We start from the raw sequence: 12,733 nt of genomic DNA, 5'->3' as shown, positions 1-12,733 counted from the left end.
GTCCAATAGGAAGAAGCAACAGTTCCCCAGTTGCTTTTGGCAACAGTTCCTCTTGGCATCTGCTTTTAGGGTAAAGGCATAAGTACCACACAATAACATAAGAAAAGCCCTGCTGGATCAGACCAAGGTCCATCAAGTCCAGCAGTCTGTTCACGCAATAGCCAACCAGGTGCTTCTAGGAAGCCCATAAGCAAGATGACTGCAGCAGCATTCTGCCTGTGTTTCACAGCACCTAATATAATGGGCATGCTCCTCTGATCCTGGAGAGAATAGGTATGCATCATGACTAGTATCCATTTTTACTAGTAGTCATGGATAGCTCTCTTCTCCATGAACATGTCTGCTCCCCTCTTAAAGCTTTCCACGTTGGCAGCCATCACCACATCTTGGGGCAGGGAGTTCCACAATTTAACTATGGATTGTATGAAGAAATACTTCCTCTTATCTGTTTTGAATCTCTCAGCCTCCAGCTTCAGCAGATGACCCCGCATTCTGGTATTATGAGAGAGGGAGAAAAGCTTCTCCCTGTCCACTCTCTCCATACCATGCATAATTGTATAGACCTCTATTATGTCTCTCCTTAACTGCCTTCTTTCCAAGCTCAACAGCCCTAAGCATTTTAACCACTCCTCGTAGGGCAGTTGCTCTAGCCCCCTGATCATTTTGGTTGCTCTTTTCTGCCCCTTCTCAAGCTCTGCAGTATCTTTTAAAGTGTGGTGACCAGAACTGTACACAGTATTCCAAGTGTGGTCTCACCATAGATTTGTACAAGGTCACCACAAAGCAGTGCTCCCAATTAATATAAGCAATCCAGATGAATACCATGGTAACCGGTATTGAATCTGATGAGCGTTCCAGGAGAACGAAGAGTATCATACTGCCCCTCTCCTTTTCCCAATGCAAGTCATCCCCCTGAGGGAATTAAAGCCCCCAAACCAAACTGAAACTAGATCTAGACTGCATCATGCAAGAAGCCAGCCTGCCATCACATGCTCAACTTTAAAAAATGGCCAATTAGAACCTGGCCAGGAGATCCAAAATACATTTTCTTTCCTCCCTTGTATTTGTCAGTAATAGCGGGAGGAAACCCAAACAAAATTCTCTAGACAATTGGAACACAAACATTTCCCCACCACCACCCTCACACTATAACAGCAGGATACCCTCCATTCGGAAAATGCTTGTTCGTAATGATGCACTTACCTGCTGTCAAATGAGACATCTCCCCGGATTACATGAGTGCTTTCCTTGCCAATAAGAAATTTGATTCTATCGTAAAAGAGCCTTGGCGGATGCTGTGAGAACGGAGGCTGGCTTTGCTGGATGAGGTCAAGAGGATCAGGGGAACCCTGGCAGAGAGGGCTTGCGAAACAGTTGCTTTGCTGACAGCAATCAGGATCTACACAGTCTGTCAAACCATCTAGAAAAAGAAAACGAAAAGAAGTGGATAAAATGTGAATGACCCCTGGTGTTAGGAGCCAAAGAACTTACAGCTGGGAAGCATGACAGACCAGGTAGTTAATCAAATGGTACCTATGGACACAAATATATGCAGACAGACACATGTCCTGCACATCCACCCAATCCCATGTTTACTCTGGCATTTCACCAGGGAAGTTTTAAACCAAAATGATTGATATGAATGAACACCCTGGCAAACAGGATAACCCTAGGTTTTGGGATGTCACAGAAGTGCATATAGGGTTGCCAGCCTCCAGATGATAACTGGAGATCTTTTGGGATTACACTGATCTCCAGCTGACAGAGATCAGTTCACCTGGAGAAAGTCACCGTTTTGGAAGGCAGACTCGATCATATTATACCACATTAAAGCCCTTCCCCTCCCAAACTCCGTCCTCCTCAGACTCCATCCCCCAAAATTTCCAGGTACTTCCCAACCTGGAGCAGGCAACCCTAAGTACATAGCCAAGTCCTATTCCTCTTCTTCCTATTCCATTGCTATGTCTCTGGCTCCTAGAATACTTGACCTATCTGTCCTGCCGTCTCTCTCATTTTATCATCCAGTCCTCCAATCTGTACCAATTCTCCTCCTTTCTTATCTACATACAACAGGCGTTACTGCTTCTCTTTCCCCTCATGCAGCCATTCAAACCCTCCCATTCTTTCTCCCATATTTCAGGCCACACCATTTCCTCTCATGCACAGCTTGGTGGATCTAGACCCATTTAGATCCATTTGGGGTGTTGTTGTTTTTTGTTAGTTGATTTGTGTCTGTACTTTGTATTCTCCCCCCCCCCTTTTTGAAAGCTGCTTTGGATCCCTCTGGGCAGAAAACCAGCCTAAAAATGCTAATAAATAAAATATTGCCTATTTGTCCTGCCCCCTTTTAACCACCCAACACATTCCTTACCATGACCATGGCAGGAGGTGCAAGCAACACATTCACAAGTCGTTTATGCATTGGAGTTTTACCTCAGGTTCATTGCTCATGGGATCCACACTTTCCTTTGGGGAAACTATGCACCAGCAGTAGTGCTTACTGTGAGAGAAAAGTCACCCCACAACTGAACGGCAGCATAAAAAAGCATTTTAAGAACAAAAAATGGAGCAATCTGAAAGGGGGGGGGAGACATCCAACTCTCATTTTTAAAAAGCCTTTCTTCTGCTCAGAAAGAGCTCCCAGGAAGCAGGAAGCATTTGAATCCCCGCCTCTTTACACCCTGCTTTGTAATTGTCTGTGAGAGAAACCAAGCATCTGTGCCCCGTGCTTTGCCTTATGCATGCGGATTTCACGCAGGCTGAACTCAGTGAAGATGGAAGAATCGGGTTAACAGAGGAACAGGAAGTCCTGGGATTTGGGAGGGCTGGCAGCAAGGTCATCTCTTATGGACAGAAAATTCATGCATGACTCCAAGGAACAACCGAGACAGACCGGTGGTGAACATGAGTGAAAGTACCCAAGCATAAATGACCACAGTAACTGTATTTTCAAGCCCTGAAAGAGATGCCTACCAATCAGATTCAAGAAGATCATGTGCACACACCACCTTCATCATTTAATATTTCTAAAAGTGTACAACATTTAAAAATCAATGAGAGCTCTGCATGAAAGCTTATGACCTTAAAAAAAAAAAGACATGAAATGGAAAAAGAGAGGAAAGAGAAAGAGGGAAGATGTTTGTCTAACATCAGGATAAAAACAGAAACAAACAAGAGGACAAAAGATTAATCGAGATGAGGAAGTGGAGAGAAAAGATGGTCTTTAAAGAGTATTCTTTAAACAGAGGAAGTCGGGCACATATTTTGAGGACACAATTCCAAGCATTAAAAAAAAATTAAAAAGGAAGAAATGGGAAATAGCACATCAATGGATGGAAAATATCTGCAGGAAGGCAAATAAATAAGGACAAGGCTATCAATACTTCTGAAAGCAAGCATCTTATATTGAATACTAAATGGAAGAAGGAGCCACACAACAGACTAAGTAAGCAAAGAGGCATTTTAAACTAGGGCTATCGATTTGGTTCGGCCCAAACTGAAAAACAGCCGAATTTCCCCTGATTTGGCGGTTTTTAGTTCGGGATGAACCGAACTCAAAAATGGCAGGAAAAGGGGGGGCGAATTCAGCGAGTTCACGAATAAATCCGGCCAATTCGGGGCGGCAGTAAGCAGCATAACCGTCAGTAAGCAGCATTCTCCTTCCCTGGCCAATCGGTGGCCAAGCTGGGTCTTCTTCTGGCCAATCAGTCAGGATTGAGTACTGGAGGAATCAGCTGATGTGCGGCCCGGCAGGGGAGAGAGAGAGAGTGAGAGAAATTCTCATGTGTGGGGTGTGTGTGCTTGTGCACATTCGCTCCTTTCCGAGGCTGCAGGGGGCGCATTTTTTTGGGTACAGACCCCTACCTTTCAGTGGAGCTTTAGACAAGCCTTCTTAAGAGATCCCCCAAGGTTTGTAAATATTGGGTCAGGGGGTCCTGAGATATGGGCTCTAACCCTTTTCCCTCCCCCCTTTTCCATTTCCGTGGCTGCAGGGGGCGCTTTTTTGGGGGTGCAGCCCCCAAACTTTCAAGATATCTTCAGACAAGCCTTCTTAAGAGACCCCCCAGGTTTTGTGAAGATGGGTTCAGTGGGGGCAGAAATATCGGCTCCCCCCCTTTTCTCTTTCTGTGGCTGCAGGGGGTGCATTTTGGGGGGTACAGACCCCAAACTTTCAGTGGAGCTTCAGACAAGGCTTAAGAGACCCCCCAAGTTTTGTAAACATTGGGTCAGGGCTCCCCGAGATATGGGCTTTCCCCTTTTCCCTATTGGGATGAATGGATCACCCTGTATGCATCTCCAGAGCAAAATGTCCCGTGCTTAAATGGAATCGTCTTGGATTACACAGTCCTCCTCCCAGCCCCTCCTCATGGAACAGAAGACAGACACAGTAAGACCCCTTTGGGGGCTTTAATCTATACTTTTTCTCCTGTGTGTGTGTGTGTGTGTGTGGGAAAAGCAGAGTCTGTGTGTGTGGGGAGGGAGCAGTTTCTGTGGGGGGCGGAAGCCAAAGGGGGCTTTCGCCTGTTCTGCCTGGGGGTGTGTGTGCCCCCTCGAGTCTCTCTTTCCCTGGTTTTAGGGGGGGCTTCAGTTGTGTATCCTCAGGTTTTCCCTCATTCATAAGATTGGTTAGGTCTATTTTGATCCTTGCTCAAAACTGATTTTCAAATGGTGACTTAAAGAATGCATTTTCCTGGTCCCGAGTCCGATGCAAAAGGAAAAATTCCACCCTCTCCTGCTCCTTATGCATAGCTAGCTGCCTCTGTCCCTTTCCATGCTTTGCACAGTTGCAAAGGTGTTGCTTTACTTGTTTGTGTTGCTTTGCAGCTGGGTTGCTTTGCAAACTTCTCAGCTGTTTGTCAGGGCTGGGAGCTTTGTGCGTGGGCGGAAAGCTCTGCTCAGAGATGCACATTAAGGGTGGGGGGACCCCTTTCGGGGCCCATATCTCAGCCCCCCCGACCCAACCTTTAAAAAACTTGGGGGGTCTGGCAAGAAGGGTCCTTTGAAGCTCCGCTGAAAGTTTGGGACCTCTAACCCCAAAAATGCCCCCCCCCAGAGCCACAGAAAGGCACCGGTGTGTTTTTAATGGCTTTATTCGGCCGAATTTTTTCCCCGAACTTTGAATTCCCGCCGAATTGCACGGACCCGAAGTGGGGGAGTTCGGACTTCGGCATATGCCGAATCTAAACGGGCCGAATTCAGCCGAATCCGAACTATACCGATTTTTTTTTAATTCAACAGCCCTATTTTAAACTTCTGTGCAAGGCCAGTAAGGTAAGAGAAAGAATTAAGAACAGTGATAAGAGGCTTACAGCATGAGAGACAGGGAAACCAGTAAATAATATAGCACACCAATCTATACATGAAAGAATTATATTTTGAAAAAAGTGTTATCTGAGTCAGTAAGAACAAAAGGATGGATTTTGTAATATCTGAGAGGAAGAGATGATGGAGCTTAGACAGAGGATCAATGTAGGTATAGAACGAGACAGAGGAATAAAAAATAATGCCAAGATTTTGAGCCAGGTGAGAACAATAAAAGATGAGATTATTTTAAGGAAAATAAATCGAAGATGGTAATAAGGGGTTAGGAAGAAAGATAGAAGTCCTGGTTTTTGCTTATTCTATTGTCAATGTGGTATAGTGGTTAAGAGCAGTAGACTCTAATTTGGAGAACCGGGTCTGAATCCCCACTCCTCCACATGAGGAGCGAATTCTAATCTGGTGAACCGAGTTTGTTTCCCCACTCCTCCACATGAAGCCTGCTGGGTGACCTTGGGCCAGTCACAGTTCTCTCAGAACTCTCCCAGCCCCACCTACCTCACAAGATGTTGGTTGTGGGGAGAGGAAGAGAAGGCAACTGTAAACCAGATTGAGTCTCCTTAAAAAGGTAGAGAAAATCAGGGTATAAAAACCAACTTTAAAATACTCTCCTCAGTGCAGTGATATAGGCAGTCTGAAGTAACGTGAAGGAAAAATGGCAGGAAGATGAAAAATTATGTTAGAGAGAACAGTTGAGGGAATTGGGGGGGCAAGGAGAGGGAGATAACATCATCCACAGAATAATGAAAACAGAAGATGAGTTAGACAGCAGAGGAGAGGACCAAAACATGTTGAAAGCCTGTGCGACGTGTACTGAATGAGAGAAAAAGGGGGTGACAGAGAACCGTCAGAAGAGGCTTTAAAGGTGTGGTGTGGTTGGCGATAAAGGCCAAGACCGAGTGTTGCCATGAAAGCCCAAAGAACAGAGAAAGATTGATAATGTGTCAACTGAATCACAAGCTGAAAAAGGTCAAGAACATAGACTGAAGAAGATCTTTATGCATTTTAGATGGGGTTGTTTTGGTAGAACAGGGCAAAAATGTGATTGAAATAGGTAAAAAGAAGAATAACGCAAGTCAAAAGGAATAAAAGTAGTTTAGGAATGATGGATAAGAGAGAAGGAGGTTGACCATAAGGAAGAAAGAGAGGATCATGACTGAGGTCAGGAAAAGTAAAAGCTAACCGAGGCAGATGGACCCATCTCAGAAGACAGAAAAATGAGACACAAACTGTAAACAATCAACAGGAGACCAGAAGGTACAATGGAAAGAAAATGGCGAGAAAGGATTTGGTTGAAAGGACAAGTTAAGTGGTATATTTTGCTCTGGAAAGTAGTGAAGCAGGGCACTGAAGGAAATTAATGGCGGGGTGGGGGAGAAGAGTTCACAGAGGATGAAGAACCTGGAATGGAAGACCCATTTTGTCTATGGAAAAGTAGAAAAAGGGAGAAGATAGAAGAAGATGGGGCAGAGGAGAGAGGATCCAAAGGCGAACTCCTGTCAGAAGAAGACTGTTTATGGTAGGCCACTTTCCACTGTTTGGAAGGCATTTGGTTCTGCATCCCAGTACACTTGTTATATCAGCAAATTTCAGTACTCAAGGGAAGCAACATATTATATTTTCCTCAGATTGCCTGTGAAGGGGGATATCTTGCCAGTTGTACACCATTTCAGCTGTGTTTTTTGACTCCTTCCTGTCTGCATGTATATGGGCTGGGTGTGATCAGAAAGGCAAGCCTTCGGGTCTGAGCCTAAGGACAAGAGTCAATGGGCTCATGGCCCATGGCTTATATCCTGGGCCTTCAAAATGCCGACCACGATATTCAGGAGCGGTCCAAGGCTGAAATGTAGGTTATAGTTTGCTTGATGGGTTTATTTATATTATGAACCCCCTCACCCCCCCATACACACACTGTTGTACATTGCTTTGGGTCCCTTCAGGGAGAAAAGAAAAAGAAGAAAAAGAAGAAGAGTTGGTTTTTATTTGCCAACTTTCTTTACCACTTAAGGGAGAATCAAACCAGCTTACAATCACCTTCTCTTCCCCTCCCCACAACCTGTGAGGTAGGTGAGGCTGAGAGAGCTGTGACTAGCCCAAGGTTACCCAGATGGCTTTATGTGTAGGAGTGGAGAAACCAACCTGGTTCACCAGATTAGTGTCCACAGCTCATGAGGAGGAGTGGGGAATCAAGCCCGGTTCTCCAGATTAGAGTCCACCGTTCCAAACCACTGCTCTTAACCACCACACCACACTGGCTCTCAGCAGGATAGAAATGGTTAAATAAATAAATAATCCCTGGAAAGTGGATGTGGGAGTTAACCTAGTATTGCGTCCTGAATTGCAGAACTGGTTCCGGAAGATGCAAACCGAATTCCATTTTGATAGCTTGATGTTCAAAGGAGGCGCCGTGTTACAAACGGAGATTGCCTCGCGTATATTTTTTGCATAAAATTAAAATATATTTTTTGAGATTGTGTAAGAAAAGAGCATTACAAGCATGGGCTGAAAATGTCTCAGGACTGTGGAGCTACCAGTGTTCCAGTTATACAACACAAGGGAAATCAACTGCGCTAAAACTGAGACTCAGCATTTCTGAAGTCTCATCTTGTTAATAAATGCACAAAGAAGATGTTGGATGGGGGAATAAGATTCCTTAATCTTTTTTTATAGGCATTAGTATAACTGTCAGTTTAAACATGCTAGCGAAAGCAAGAATGCAGCGCGTAAAAAGAAACTGAACTTTTGCGCCATTTCTTATAAAAGCTGCTCAAGCATAGAAGGGTAGGGACGTTTGTTTTAGTGCTCAAGAGAAAGCCCAATTACAATCACAGAATTACCTCCTTTTGTGCTGTTGTTGTGTGGTAAGTAAAGCCACAAAGAGATGGTTTTTTAAAAAAAATCACTTGCATTGGCTGAAATACAGTTTCCCCTTTTCTGATCTCATTATTCTTGAAACTTTCTCTTACGGCTCTGTGACCTTTTTTGCACTGTCCTGCACCTAAAGGTTGGCCTCTCTGTTTTTAATCTTGTTGCCAGAGTTAAGTCTTGTTTTCCTCTCTTCCTGGTTTTTCCCCCTGCTTTGCAGTCTGTCTACAGTTCTAGATCATAAAACCACAAAAGGGGGTGCACACACTATTTTATTTCTGAAATGACATAAGCAGACCATAATAAAGTAATGAGTTTGCAGCTCCGACAAGGTTTCCCTCCTCCAGGATCTGGAAAAATGTATCCATGATCCCTATTATGTCTGGGCCCTGGGAGTAGGGTTGCCAGCTCTGGGTTGGGAAATACCTGGAGATTTTGAGGGTGGACCCTGCGGAGGGCAGGGATTGGGGAGGGGAGGGACCTCAACATGATATTGCGCTATAGAGTCCAGTGCCCAAAGCAGCTATTTTCTCCAGGGGAACTGATCTTGTTCATCTGGAGATGAACTGTAACAGTGATGATCTCCAGGTGCCACCTGGAGGTTGGCAGTCCTACTCTAGAGGGACCAAGGAGTCATCATCATCATCATCATCATCATCATCATCATCATCACCTTTATTAGGCATTTACATCAGTATACCATAAACAGAATTACAAAATCGGTTAAAACAGATTACATTAAAAGGACATTACTTAGAATTACGTACAAACTGCTCGCGAATCCTTTGTGCAGACAGGAGAAAACTAGCTACTTGTTGGGTAACGGTAGGGTTTCTATCAGATAAAAGGTACATCACCGACGGCTGATCTGAAAGATTCTGTTCACTAGGCAGTAGGGGTTTAATATAAGTATTCCTCGGCCTCATGTAAAGCTGGCAGTACAACACCACATGAGTTAAGTGTTCAGGATCCCCAGTCTTACATGGACAATACCTATCAATAAAAGGGATTCCGACCAAGGAGTCAAGAAAAGCTTGGAGGCAGAGGGAGATATATGTCACAAGGGGAAAGGAGGAAGTGATAGGAAAGCAAAATGTTTCTCTCCCCGCCCCCCATCCTATGCAGGTCGCACAAGGGTTGCCAGGTCCCTCTTCACCACTGGCAGGAGGATTTTGGGGCGGAGCTTGAGGAGGGCAGGGTTTGGGGAGGGACTTCAATGCCATAGTGTCCAATTGCCAAAGCAGCCATTTTCTACAGGTGAACTGATCTCTATCAGCTGGCGATCAGTTGTAATAGCAGGAGATCTCCAGCTAGTACCTGGAGGTTGCCAACCCTAGGTCCCACTCTTGCACTACTAAGGTTTCCAACCTCCAGATGGAGCCTGGAGATCTCCAGAAATTTCAGCTGGTCTGCAGACAACAGAGATCAGTTCCATTGGAGGAAATGGCTTGGAGGGTGGACTTTATGGCATTATACCCCACTTAGATCCCTCCCTTCCCCAAGCCCCGCCCTCACTAGGGTCCACCACCAAGTCTCTAGAAATTTGCCAACCCAGAGTTGGCAACCCTGTGTCCTGTCAAAACTTAAATAATGCAAATATAGGCATTCCAATATTTCACACACATCTTGCTTCTGCTCTGGTTTAACATGATAGTAACAACAAAAATCCTTTGCACTGACATCCATTTGCTTTTCCTGGCATTTCTTCCAAACAGCAGCTTCTAAATAATTCCAGTTCTGGTCTGTCTTGCGACAAACTCTGTAAGGCCCAATTACGTTGGCTAGGAATCCGAAAGAACACCATCAAAGCTGAACTGAAGGGGGAAGTGAGCAGCGATACTACTAATGAGGCTTATTTCAATGCAGAAATCTAAAAACGCACTCCAAGTATTCGAGTTATGACACACGACTATTTGGCAAGAGCAACGAGAAGTCAGTAATTGAAAAGAGAACTACCTGGTTTTATTTAGGCCAAAGCAGATGCGACACACAACTGTTGCCTCTTTCCTCCAGTGTTTTCTAGTTAAACTATGAAAAGCACCCTCAGAGGCTACGGTTGCATGAAGAAGAGTGGCTGGTGGTGGTGGTGGGGACACAGGTGATTTAACCCGTTGACCCTCAGTGTACTTATTTTATTGCTCGTTTTTTGGGAGGCTGCGGAGAAGAGTCGAAGGGAGGTGTTTTTAGAGTTAGGTCTTATTTACGTTTCATTGTTCAAGACCTCAATCTTAGAACAGGGGGAAACAAAGAAAACGGTGGTTGAACCCCTTCCTCTCTGTTTGCTCCCACATCACACCTCCTCAGCTGCTTTTCCACTTGCCTGCGGGTAACTACTGATTAGCAGACAAAGGGTTAAACAACCCACCCATCTCCCACAGGTATTCTGCTCCTCCTTTCAGCCTCCAAGGTTGCTTTCTCATTGAGTCTGGCCCTTAAGCATACACATTTTTTAAAAAGCCCTTCCTGGTATTTTTACTAGTTTTACATTTTAAACGTTAGCATGCTTTCCCCCTTTTTGAGAGCCAGCATAGTGTAGTGGTTAAGAGCGGTGGTGTGGAGCAGTGGACTCTGATCTGGAGAACCGGGTTTGATTCCCCACTCTTCCACATGAGCGGCAGACGCTAAACTGGTGAACCAGCTTGGTTTCCCCACTCCTATACATGTAGCCAGCTGGGTGACCTTGGGCTAGTCACAACTCTCTTAAAGCTCTCTCAGCCCCACCTACCTCACAGGGTGTCTGTTGTGGGGAAGGGAAGGTGATTGAAAGCCGGTTTGAGTCTTCTTTGATAAAGAAAGTCGGCATATAAAAAGCAACTCTTCTCCTCCTCCTCTTTTATTCTCAGTTTGTTGGCGCAGTTTGCTTTTTCTGAAGTAAGAAGTGACTGATAAAGCTCATCCTTCACAGCTGCAGTTGGCTGTTTTCAGTTGGTTTAAGTATATGTCTGTAGCACAGATGGGGGATGCAGCTCCGCAATTATTAAATTTAACAAGGAAGCAGCTGTTTATGTCTTGTTATTAATTATGCCTGACCTATTGAAACCAGTCTATGATGTGGCTTTCAAATTTTATTGTCTGTCAATGTGCTGACAACCCTGTCTGTGTGTCAAACTTAGCTGATGTGTGATTGCAACAAATGAAGATAAAGTTAAAGTTGGACACCCACATGGAACCTCAGGAAACCCGTTCCTGTCCACTGCTGGCTCTGCCCACTGTTCCCCATTGCTACCGGGCCTTATTTGTGGCTGTTGTTGCTTTGTGCTGCCTTTGCCCTACAGCCTAGAGTCTGTAGGGTCGCTTATGCATGGGAGTTTTACTGAGGTTCACTGCTCGCTGGACCCACACTTTCTTCTCGCGAAGCTATGCACCAGCAGTCTCCAAGCTCAAAACAAGAAGCTTGTGAGTCCCCGCCCCTTAAAATGCCACTTTGTAATTGGCTGTGGTGCTTAGAAGTCGTCCCCTGAAACCAAAGTGCTGGGTCAAAAAGCATTTTAAAAACCAAAAACAAAACGGAGATCCCTAAAAGGAATGGGGGGGGGGGGGGGGAGAAACCCAAGCCTTGTTTCTAAACCCAAGCCTCCTTTCTGCTCAGAAAGTACTCCCAGGAAGCAGGAAGCATTTGAATCCCCGCCTCTTGACACACTTTGTAATTGGCTGTCGTTCTTTCTATTAGGGAAACATCCCTCCCCCAAGCTTCCTTGTCCTGTGCTTTGTCTTATGCATGGAGATTTCAAGCGGGCTGAGCTCAGGGGAGATGGAAGAATCGGGTTAACAGAGGGACGGGAAACCCCAGGATTTGTGAGGGCTGGTAGCGAGGTCATCTCTAATGGACGGAAAACTCATGCATAACTCCAAAGAACTACCAAAACAGACCTTGGGTGAATGGGAGTGAAAGTACCCATGCATAACTGACCTAAGTGTACAATAGCATCTGTCAAAATGTCTGCAAAAACGGTGGCATTCCTGGAGGGGGGAGAAAAACCAAATGGGGGGAAACAAATGAGGGCTACAGCGGGGAAAGGTATGCAGCTGTGCCCATTTCAGCAGAAGTATTGGGGTCCAGATCTAATTGTAAGATGCTTCTTAGCTTTCTCTAAAAGTCACTTGCATTGTTAAGAATTTCTGGAATAATCAGAGTGAACTTCTGCTCGGGGGCTTGGACACATCAAACATGCATTTATTTTTGAGCCAGAATGTGCTGTACTGAAAAAGAGTTAGCGGCGACAAATTCCCACACAAACAACTTGTAGTCTGTTCAGGCAGCCTGAGGCCCCAGTCAGAGACGGAATTCAACTCAGGCTTTTGGCAGTTCTATGGGGAGGGGAAAAAATTACTGCCTCTTTGTGCACAACAGCTGGGCAGATGAGGGGAGGAATTATCTGTCCAGCTGATCTGAAGGGTCATCTTCGGCACTAGAAGTGAACACTTGGCCGCCACACTGCTGGAACAATGGCAAGGGGGAGGAATGAGGGAAGATGAGAGAGCCGGAAATAATGCGGCCATCTCGTTGCAAACTGCAAGATGCACGCCACCAAGGGCATCAGCTGAAGAT

The 12,733-nt window shown here is 45.2% G+C and overlaps 1 protein-coding gene across 2 annotated transcripts in view; it reads right to left on the bottom strand.

Annotated features, from left to right (window-relative positions):
• TENM1 (teneurin transmembrane protein 1) overlaps window positions 1–12,733 on the bottom strand; it is a 413,249-nt gene that overhangs the window by 147,834 nt on the left and 252,682 nt on the right. For both annotated transcript variants that reach the window (XM_056859258.1, XM_056859259.1), the window contains one exon: window positions 1,204–1,420. In XM_056859258.1, the coding sequence (XP_056715236.1) occupies window positions 1,204–1,420 (217 nt within the window). The remainder of the gene's footprint in view (window positions 1–1,203; window positions 1,421–12,733) is intronic.

Source organism: Euleptes europaea, chromosome 13 (genome assembly GCF_029931775.1).
Source record: "Euleptes europaea isolate rEulEur1 chromosome 13, rEulEur1.hap1, whole genome shotgun sequence".
In the NCBI taxonomy this organism is placed as follows: domain Eukaryota; kingdom Metazoa; phylum Chordata; class Lepidosauria; order Squamata; family Sphaerodactylidae; genus Euleptes; species Euleptes europaea.
The sequence above is the reverse complement of the archived record's forward strand: the minus strand, read 5'-3'. Positions and strand labels throughout refer to the sequence as shown.